Source organism: Lepidothrix coronata, unplaced genomic scaffold, assembly GCF_001604755.1.
Source record: "Lepidothrix coronata isolate B3197 unplaced genomic scaffold, Lepidothrix_coronata-1.0 Scaffold271, whole genome shotgun sequence".
In the NCBI taxonomy this organism is placed as follows: domain Eukaryota; kingdom Metazoa; phylum Chordata; class Aves; order Passeriformes; family Pipridae; genus Lepidothrix; species Lepidothrix coronata.
Window position 1 is genome coordinate 804520 of NW_016690451.1, and position 11630 is coordinate 816149.

General features: G+C 38.3%; 1 protein-coding gene across 1 annotated transcript; it reads right to left on the bottom strand.

The window, feature by feature from the left end:
* Positions 1-618: 618 nt before the first annotated feature.
* Positions 619-10189, bottom strand: LOC108507830 (exosome complex component RRP42-like; the record flags this gene model as incomplete). The annotated part of the gene is made up of 4 exons (XM_017836124.1): positions 619-1169; positions 4250-4405; positions 5361-5484; positions 10095-10189. Coding segments are annotated over 4 exons (480 nt in total), but the record flags the coding sequence as incomplete, so codon positions are not given.
* Between the last annotated feature and the right edge of the window lie 1441 nt (positions 10190-11630).

An 11630-nucleotide genomic window follows, 5' to 3' on the forward strand; every position in this document is an offset into this window, starting at 1 on the left:
GTTCTGTCCTGTATCTACAGCTCTCTTTCAGCAAAAGCCTTCCCCTTTTCCCCACCAAACATGTTACAGTCAAGAGAACATTCTTAATCTGATATAATAAAATTAAAACAGGAAATTCAGAAAACATTGCTCCTGGATTATTGTAGTAACTTCTGCCATAATGTCTATTCAAAACATGCATTCTAATACATGCAGTTGAAATATCAACTTCTTAAAAACCAGCTTCTTCCTTTGATTTCTTCCGTCTGTTGTCTCTTCCTATCCTGCCAAATAAACAGCTCTTACTCTTTGCTGGGGCAACCAACTGATGTAGGGAGGGAATCCACTGCTTTCAACACCAGGTGATACAACTTGTTAGCATGCCTTACCTGCCACCTTCTGACTTTCCCTATGAAGGATCATTACTGACAGACACTATGCTTTTCCAGCTGAATTGTCTAACTCTTAAAAATTAACTCATTTTCCCTTCTACCTTAGCCATGCCCCTTCTCCTTAGCCACTGTGAAAAGCTGTGGCTATGCTGCTATTGCACCTGTTGGCAAAAGGGATAGGTAGAGCTCTAGTGAGCAAAGAAATCTTGGTTTAAAATACAAATTGGAAATGTGGAAACATGTTTTATTTATAGTAAAATCTAACCACATTTTAGTCGAAGAATAGTTAGGTAATTAGAAGGAAGACTTCCACCTTGTGCTACTCTCATTAGTGCTGCACAGCCTCAAGTACACTCCAGAACACAGCACCTGGTCTACAGAAGAGGAAGGTGTGCTAACAGAATTAAGTGGAACCTACACCAGTCACTCTTGAAAATAGATTCAAGCATTTCCCAGGCAATGGCACCAATTGCTGCTGGTGCACTTCCCAGGTGCGAACAGTGACCCGTATGGAAAGCATCTCTGATTTTCTCATCTGCGCTTAACTGTAGCTTTCTTTATGCTTAGGAAAATTTTAAAAGCCTCTCAGCCAGAATGAGAACTGTACTGGAAAAAAAAATAACCTTTTCTTTATACACAAACACACAAGATTGCACAATTAATTAAAAACAGTTTTCAACATTTAATAAAATCTCATCCTAGAAATCCAACTTTTGGCCGTGACGTCCCCAAACTCTCTTCTTCATCCAAAATCTTCTGAAGGGCTGTGTGCAGTGACTTGCCTACTCTTTGTCCTGTCTGCAATGCAAAGAAAGCAAAACAAACCTGAGACATATGCTTATTAACAGGAGACAACTCTTACGGAACACTTCCTTTTGACAAATATTTTCCCTTTGATGATTCATATACACCAGCTGGTATCACCAAAATACGCTTTTAATTAAGAAAAATAATGGTGGTGGAAGTTTCATTTTAATTTGATTAAGTTTTGGAAAAATGCACACATAAATGCAGTGTTCTCATTCATCAAAGAAGCATTCTATGATCATTAATACCAGATCTGTGCACTGCTGGATCATCCAGGAATACAAATTAAATTCACATCAGGCACAAGCACACACTCAAATTAGTCAGCACACACAGCATAAAGCAATATTCTAGCTGCCAGAGGACAAGAGACACCTGACCAGCAAAGCAGTCTACTAATAAAAAATTCAGGCCCTTCTGAACTCTTCTGAAGGTGCTCAGAATCAGCAGAGTGAATTTAGACTAGCTCAACATTGTGTCCTATGGCCAGAGAAGCCCAAAATGCACACTGGCTGCATCACCAAATCAGTCTGTGGGCAGATCTTTCATATGATGTGCAATTCTGTACTGTCCAAGGCCCTTAAAGGGGTTAACACAATGTCTTCTTTACAAAAGGAAACTCCAGCAGTGGAAAGCCACCAGGATTAGCTCTGACACCAGCCTCTACTCTTCCCCCCCCCACAACTGTACTGTGGAAGCTACAGGGCAAGGAAACATTAGGCAATGCTGAAATAAAAGTTCTTAAGGCAACAGTGCCCATTAAAGCTTTCCCAGGGTTTCTCTAAATGATCTGAAATACAGACTCCATATGGAGATGAAGAGAGCCCACCTATCTGTAAAGAGCCAAAGGCAGATTATATTAAACTGAGTTTATTTGCTCCTGATCTATGCAATGAAGCCTAGGCCTGCCATACAGCTGACACAAAGCTCTCTTTCACCTGTTGGTGACAATTACTGGAACCATGGGAGCACAAACCTTAAAACGAGGTACATTTCTAATCGAAGATCCAGGTGAGAGAACACGGCCCATGGTACCAAAGGAAATTTGGGAAGAGCTTTGATGCAGCAGGGTAGCTGTCAATACTAGATACTATGAGTCACGTTAAATAAAGGGGGGGCACAGACAAGAACTGTCCCAACAGCTCTGCACTGGGACAAAGATCACTGCAGCAGTCTGGAGTCCCAAGGAGTGATACACTTTCTGCATTCTACTCCTCAAATATAGGATAACGTCACTCGCACCAGGTCAAAGTGAACGGGACCTGTGCAGAACTTTGGTATTGACGCAAGACTATTGCTTTCTTAATGCTGCTTGCCTCTCTAATGGATCAGATCATAAACTTAGGAAAGAAAAGCCTAATGCTGGCAGCTTCCCAAAACTTTCCCATGAAACTCCCTTACTAAGAGATATGCCCTAGAACGTCTGTTTTCTACAAGACAGGGAAAGCTGACACTCTGACCTGCAGCCGAATCATTATGGAATGGAGGTGTCAAACATGGGTTATGCATCTTTTCCAGTGGATATTCCCAGGTCTTTTTGTTTTTCTTGGTATCCTAATGAGGCTGTTGGGTTTAGGGCAGGGCCAAACAGATAAACTCTTGACTTTCCAGAAAACATATTGGGTTTTTTTTTGATCAGCTTTATCTCTCACTCTTTCAAACTCTTCAACATTCAGGAGGGAAGACTTCTTCCAAAAGTGATCAGCTTAAGCTTGTAACTTCCTGCACCAACAAGTAGGGACAAGTTCACTAATGTTCTTCGCAGAATAGGATGGTTTGAAGATTTTCCACAGTTACCTTCCATATGCATCTCTGACCAGTGTTTAGAAGTGCATTACAGAACTCCAGGCACAGCCTTTGGGGGTAGGGTATAAAATGGAACTGCAGAAGTTCATTTCCTATTTAGGGCTCAATGTAGAGTGAAATTGGTGATCAAAACAGAGGCTCCATCAAAGCCCGGTGCAGGGAATTTGCACTAAGGTCAGCTTCTTCATGAACCTGTATCTGACTTAAGCACCAACCTCTCTAGCAGCCCTAGACCCAAAACATCAAGTTTTCTATGACGTTTAGTTAGCATCAGACACAAAATCCATCAAGGAAGACACATCAGATGCCCACAGGAAGTTAGGTTTCTTTAGGATGCCAAGTTAGAGATAAAACCTCTCTATCCAGATAAGGGAGAAAGTGACATCTCTGAACACAAATGAAATCCCCACTGGTACCACCAAAATTAGCACTCTATATTGACACAGTCAAGTGCCATATATACTCAAGCATGTAATTCCCACTTGAGACCAACTGTTGTCAAACTTGGCTCCAACTTCCGCATTCCTCACTACAGCTGGGCTGAAATTAGTCCTGTATCTCTTGGAAACAGAGTCAGTTTGAAGTATCTAATTTTCATTCTGACTTCCAAGCTCAAAACCCATTTCTGTCTCACGCTCAAGGCCAAACTCAGGCATGAGAATTTACACTGCAGAACATTTAAGAAGAGCCTGAAGAAAGGTTTAAAATGGAATTCTTACATGGATGTGGACAATATCCAGATACTAGTATTTTTATGAAGTAAGGGCAGATCAGAAACCCAATAAAGAACCAAAGAAAAACAACAGTAAAAAGAGAAGAGTAAGCTTATAATAAAACAAATGAGTTGTGCTAGAAGAGAACACCGTGCACTAGCAATTCAAAAACACCTTCTCTACGTTTATAGGGACTTTACCATATTAGGAGTTTTGCTATTTCAGTTTTTAAGAGAAACTATCAAAAAGGGAACATGTTCTTTAAAAATACTCTCAAAGTTTATCAGCATAAGCTTTACTGTCTTACAGCTGTGAAGTACTTGCCTGAAACATATGTGAGTATCATGCATTTCAGGCATCTAGAAGTTTTAGATAACATCCATTCACATTAGAATTTGTTTCAAAGAAACTGTGACCTTTACAAAGTCCCTTGTGCACCTAATCAAAGCTCCAAGATTTCTGCTATAAAAGTCCTTACTGCAGCTTTCCATATACCCAAGTTCCAATTCATCCAGTATCATCCAAGACAGTCAACTGCTCAAAACTCCTTACCTCCATCATTTCAAAAATACTCTCAGGATCCAGGCTACCTTTCCCCACTTTCTTCATAGAAGTGAGGGCACCTTTACTGGTCACAGAAATAAGCAGGCTTGCCAAAGAACAGGCTTCTTCCTGAAGGGTAGCATCCACCACATGCCTATATCCAATCTGTAAGTTAGTGACAAAATGATGTATCAGTTCGCAGTTTTCTAAGGGCTTCCATTAAGAAGTTAACCTGTGAGTGGCAGCTTTGTTAGTTACCTCAGTCTCCCATCCTAATATCATGTGGCCTTTTTAAGTGGTCTGAGACTGACTTGATAGCATGGTATTTAAACAGCCTCTGACCCCAAATTGTGTACGTTACACAACAGAGGTGAGATAAACATGTCACTATTTCATACTGTTTTCCTCTCTACCATCCTTTAATCTGTATGAAACTCCCTATTCCTCTTTCCCCCCTCAACTCCAAGCATGGACTTTGCTACCCTCTAGGTGAAAATTACACATCCCGAGACTCAGGTGAGCCCTCACTTCAGCAATGGCCTCTGCTATTTATGCAACTTGCTGAAAAGAAATGCCACATAAACTTTCAGGTAACTAAGCAAATCACTACCACTTGCAATGGAACTTGCAGCATCCATAAAATCAACTGTGTTGGCTGTGTGCTATATATGGAAAACCTGTTTGAAAGGGAAGGCACAGTACTGCACCCCTGAAAATGGAGTTCTGTCCCCAGCAACAAATACTCATCATGTAATTCCAGGCAGATGCCACAACTTTTGCACCTCACAACAATGGCCACTTGTTCTAACACACTGAAGTATCTGCTGCTACAGATGTTAAGCAAGGAGCAGATAAAAACCAGTAAACAATTCCTCTGAATGCAAGAAGATGCATTTTAAGAGCACATCAAATAGAAACCTACAAGTCAGAGATGCAAAAAACCCCCTTATTCAATAGAAGTTCTTCTTAATTAGGAGGCAAAAGACAAACAAATATCTACATAGTGGACACTGACCATTTCTGTAACACAATTTTTATCTCTAGGGAAATAATAACTGGCAGGTGAAACTAATAGAAACTGAAGTTTCTAGGTAGAGGGTCAGAAATTTGTCATGCTTACTTTGCTTAGCGTGACAATACAGGGCACTTCCTCTACATTAAGTCGAATACAATCATAAGGGTCATCAGACAGCTCAATCTCTTTGGTGCCTTCTTCATCCTCCAGAACACGTACTTTGGGTATTCTGTGGAAACAAAATGTGCAAAATCATTGCCAGAACAGATAACAAATAAAGCTGCTATACAGTCACAACTCCATGAAGTGCTGTTTCTTCTAAATGAGGCAAAATGTTTAGAAAAAAAGTCCAGAATGTGATCAAAGTATTAACAACTCACTCCCCAAGACTAGGAAGAAAACATTGTAAGTTCGAAGACATTTAGGATGAGATCATCATATTTACATCATTCGAACCATTAGAATCTGAGTTGTTTTTTACACTATTATATGGGGAGAGATTCTTTTGGAATTTGCACAAATCAGTTCTGAACAATTCTTTGTACTTCTGCTGGATGTATAGGAGAGAAATTACCAAGACTGAATCCTTTCGTACAGTGGCTCTCAACTTTGCAAACAACAGTAAAGTTGACAGAATTAGAGTAATTACATTGCTTGGCAAAGCTGTGACATCAGTAGCAAATACAAGTAGTAAAGCCCTTCAGGAAAGAGCAACACTAATTAAGGAAGACTTGGGGTAAAGAGAAAGACAACATCAGTAAAATCCTTTCTCTTTAGCAAGATGGGAAGATTGGCAGGATATTCTCATTCTTTAAGAAGCCAGAAGACTCTACTGTTCTAAGGACAGATATACAAGGGATATATAAAATATAAGGACAGGGCAGGAATAAAAACCCAGGCAGAAATCCAAGAAACGCTTTCTTCTCAGTAGCGAATGATGAACTCTCTCACAAATGAACTAAGACAGGCTCCTTATCAGTGGCAAATATATTGTATTTGTGATAGACATTTAATGGGAATTTCATGGCATGACTTTAGGCACTTTTCTTAGCATAATGAATAAAATAATTTAAAACAATTTAGTAGAAGATGGTACCTCAAGCTGCCAAGAACATCAGCATCTTATATACCCTCATTTATCCAGGTGCCTGTTAGGATGGAGTACTGACTGACAGACTTCGCATTACTGGCCAGTAAAACCCCCACACAGCTCCCATATTACTTTTTTTTTTCTTTTCCACACATTTGCACTTGAAAACAAAATATTTCAAGACGTCCCCTGACAGCTAACTTCAGTAACCACAATCTGGTTTTATATTAGTACTTTTACAGTAGCACTGTGCTCATAACTAGACTCTGGAGGTTACATTCTTTTATGCCGTCTGTAAGAAACCTCTTCTTTTGAAGGAGGAGGAGATAGGGACTGATTTAATGAACATTTCCCCCACCAATACAAAGTGACTTTTTATTGTTCCCTGGAAGAGTATGTTAGTTATTTGTGGCTAAAAGTCCTAGTGGCGAGTACTTCACAGCAGCTAACCCTGCTCCAGTGACAACAAATTCCCTACAAGCACAGTGGCCTGGACCAAGCCAAAACTAAGACTTTGAGTAAGCAGAACAATTGTGAAGTGTACTTTTTCCTGAAACAAAACTCCAAATGCTTTTCCAACCCATTAGAAATGCCTCAAAGCCTATTTTCAAGTTTAAAATATTCCATTAAAAATTGATGGAATAAAGTCACAAGGTGACTGATCCTCAAGCTACGCAGGACAAGGACAACACTGGAAAACAGCCTAGTCAAGAGGTTTATGTGCCAAAGCAGTGTTAAAAAACAAAGAAAGATTTCAGGAAAATCTGTGAGATTAAGCAATTTTTAATTCCATTCTAAAATAGCCATGAAACCAGAGCAATGTTTGGTCTGCAAGAAAAAGTTTCCAGAATTAATACCTGAAAAACGCCTGCAAGGAGCTTTTTTGGCCAAGCACGGATGAAAGAGGTGTAAATTAGAACAATTGCAAAGGCAAAAAGATCAGACACAAGAATCATAGTTGCATAAAAAAGGGGGTATATGGACACAAAAACTAGGAAAAGTGAATGTAGCAAAAGCATTTCCAGAACACTGGAGATTTCCTCTCCCAGCTTGTGAATATTTGTCTTAAGAATTAGCATGTTTACTTTGCAACTTTCATTTTTCTATTTTGATTCCTGTAACTAATCAGGGCAGAAATCTGTACAGCAAGACTCAGTCAAGGAACAAACAACGCTCTTTCCTATGTGCTGCAGACCCAGATTTCACAACTGCAAAACCAGTTCCACCCTTGCAAGCAGGCATCAGTTCTGCCTCTACCATGCTGTTCAGCAAAAAACCTCGATATTGGCAAAGCTGTTGTGTTATAAACTCTTTAGTTTTTGTAACTTGCCTAGTTTCTGCAGTCTCTGTGGCAAGTAGACACATTTCACAGAACCAAGTTTAATGTCCTGACACAGTAGCTAATATTGCATATTTTGCAATATCTACTTCCATCATGAATAAATCCATCCTTAAACACCTTGGAGACAGGGGTAAGAAGTAAGTTTGAGGCCTGCTATCTTTTGCACATGATCTTGATATAGTTTTTAGAACATGATGAACAATACAAACTTGCAAGGAGTAAATGTTCCCCCTAAAACAGTCATATTGTGATTGTTCCATGCCTGAAGGGGATATAATGAATCACGTCAGGCATTCAAAGGATTTAAATCCTGCCAGTCTTGCCTAAAATTCCTTAAATTATGATTTTGGATTTACTTAGCTCTAAAGAAAAATGTGTCCATAGCTATTATAGAAATGCTCAGAGCAAGATTTTGAAGATGAAGTTGAAGTTTTCAAATGCCTATCTGAATATCTAAAATTTTGTAGCTTCCAAGAAAAACAGCAGCTTGAGCTCTCTGCTCTTTGTTTCAAGGCTGCAGTCAAGGCTGGCAAAGATCTGGAAACAGTTCTAACAAAAACCTGGTTGTAAACAAAGTATGAAAAGCAAGTAAGACTTAAAGAGGGACACATGTCAAGCAAAGTTCAGAACACTTAATCTGAAGCAATTTTCAAACTGACATCTTGTCTTGTTTGGACAATAAGATTTTATGGAGAATGGGAAGCTACTCTTAAACAGCCTTGGGTCGATCCAAAGAAAACTTAGTAGCTACCAAGAGAAAGTGAGAGGAATAGCGAAGGAGGACAACAGGTTTTCACTTTGTATTTCACCTCTTGACTTTCTGATCTTTTATGAGATTAGATGTATGGCTCAACTCAGTAAGACAAGGTTTTCACAGGTAAAAAATCAACAGGTTCTCCATTATGTCATATTGTACCACATTTTGATACAATACCCAACTTTAACAGGACTCTGGATGTTTTCCATAGATTACAGATTATATAAAGGACACAAGTTGTCAGAAAAATCAAAATAAAGCAGAATCATTAGAATAATTACACCCTCCATGTTGCCCATGTTCCCAAAGCAACATTTTCTTCTACTTGCTTATTTAATTCATTACTTTTTATATGATCGTCTCTGTTTATTCTGGTTAAAATAAGAAAAAAGACCCAGTTATCTTATAAATAAAGTATGTGCCTTGCATCTGCAAAACAACTTACGTGGTAGTAACTGTTTTAACTATACAACTTTTGCATCCAGGCAGAAACACAGCACTTCTTCCCTTTAGAGTACTGCCAACTCCATTATATTTGTGACAGTATTTCTTAATATTATAAAAACAATCTACTGTTAAAAGTTACTGTTGAGAATTTGATTAACATGGGAAATTTCTCAGCAATATATACAAGTTCTAGTCTCAAATGGATTCTTCCCTCATCCCCTTTTAAAGTGTTTATAACCTGATATACTGCCTGTCTTCAAAAACGTATTTTCCTCTTCTTTTTGCACATACTTTTCCAGATCTAGTGCATTGATTCCCTGACAAATAAGCCAGAACTACACTAGTGGCTTTAGCAGATCTCTAATTTAATGCTGAAGAACAATTTGAAATCCACTTTTAAAACATTTATGCTTATAAGAGTCTAACTTTTGCACCTCTTCCCGCTATTGTTGCCACCTAAGTTTTTTGGCAAAGCCATTCACTAGCTTTTTTTCTCAAGGGTGCTACAAAACTCTGTACTGCCTTCCACCTACAGATAAAGAAGATAAAAACAATAGAAAAAATACAAGCAAAACATACCATTAAAAACCACACAGAGAATTTCCATCATTCATTCTACTAGATTTTGTTTTTCCATTCTTTGAATTAAAATGCATGGGTCAAAGTTCTTTTAAAGACACATTGTTTCCCCCTCCCCACAATTTCTCACTACCACTATTTTCTTCTTAGTTTTAAAAAGAACTCTAGACTAAAAATTAATGAGAACGAAATCAGAAGAGAAACATCAAGGCTAGTTATAAATCACTAGTCACATTGACAGAGGGCTTCTTAATCAAGAGCATCACATATCAGTAAGTACTTCTTCAAACCCACAAGGCATCAACACAAAGTCCTCCAACTACCTGCAACAAAATCTCACGGTCAAACAATTTTTTCTGGATTGGGCTACAGAACAGAAGTTATACTGTGAACCTGACTGTGCATACAATCACAATGCAATATGACACTTGATTATTAGAAACTGAACTAAATATTAGTTCATACGACTTGCATGAAAACGGACTGCCTTGTATCTGAAGGCAAGCTGCTTTGGGTATTTCTTATTTAAATAACTAAGCATTAAAAATGCTTTGCTCACAGAGAGTACTTCTCTTCCATTTCCCATGCCACTTTCACTCACATGAAATGAGATTTGTGCTTTACCTTGTGTTAAAGAGAGCTGCCTTCACTGCGATAGAGATTGCATCAAAGATGTTCCCACCACATTCCAATAACTGAGGAGGAAAAGAAGAATCTCTTTAAAAGAAAATTGGACTAGTGCCTTTAAATGAAGTCTTTATTTTATTTAAACCTACTTGAAAAGGAGGAAAATTAATAACCAGAACAGGTTTTTAAAAAACAAAGTTGTCTTTAAAGCCCATCCATGAAAAGAAACAGATAGGAAATTAAGATTTTGGCTAACTGTATTATACATGCAAAATAGAAGAGTTAATATACTCCGTAATAAAATTAATGATAAAATTTAATAATAGAACCTGAAATGAAATCACCTCTGTTCTTAATCTTCTTGTGCTAAGGCTCTGAACTAGACTATGACCAGAATTCTCTTTATAAACCCATCACATTCATTCTTTAATATTAAATCAAACCAGTCAATTTTTTATACTTTATTTCAAAGAGGAGCCTTTTTAAAATATCAACTGGACAAAACCAACTGGGAGAATTGCTTTTAAAGAAGCAATGCAAACTGTCACTGAGAACACAGTATGAAAAGGTAGTTACAGAAGTTATAGTTATGAAGGCACACTATGATTTATTCTTCTTAAGGAAAAGAGTCATCATCAGGTTTGTCTTGTAGCTGAAAATGATCCAAGGAAATCCTGATGTCAAAGTCTAATTCAAACATCAGTGTTATCAAACAAGTGAAGAGGAGTCTAGCTTAGCTTCTTCCCATGAAGATCAGGAGAACAACAGTCAAAGAGAACAGCAGCACGGCATACTAGGCAAAAAGGCAGGGCTCCCAAAACCACAATACCTTCTATAGGCTGCCAGACAACTCCACAGCTTATTGTTAGTTCTCTGACAAGCTCCCCTCTCAGCTGCTAGTACTATTCTGTGAGAGCACACACACACAAAGGCACACACACAGAGTAAGCATTTGAAACTACTTCGGCAAGAACATATGGTTGCTTCTCCATAACATCAATCTCTGCTGTATGATGAGAGCAAAACAAGTTTTGCAACACTGATTGCATTGATTGTTCTTCAAAATCTATTTAAAAATGAGATAAACTCCTGCACTGGGACTAAATCATAAATCAGATATTCTGTAAAGACAGTTTCTTTATGAAGACAGACTGAATAGCGTAAAAAGAATGACAAAAAGTTGGAATAGAAAGCTAAATACAAAGGTGATTAGATTATTTCTTCGCAAACAGCTGCTGGATACAGAGAGGTTAACCTGCCACTTTCAGTCATTATTGGATTTTACTGGATAACACAATAAGCCCCACAATGTCTTTGTTATTAAAACACAATAATGGGATATGTCTGCACTGTTGCTAGGCTTGTGCTCAGGCTGCTATTCTAAAACCTTATCTGTACTACAGTGGTGCCTACAGGCTAGGAACACAACCTGTAACAAGCATGATGCCAGAATTCCTCCACACAGAACTGAACACTTTTCTCAGCTGAAGCACCTTGTACTGCGATATCCCCTGCTGTTTATTTATTTATTTA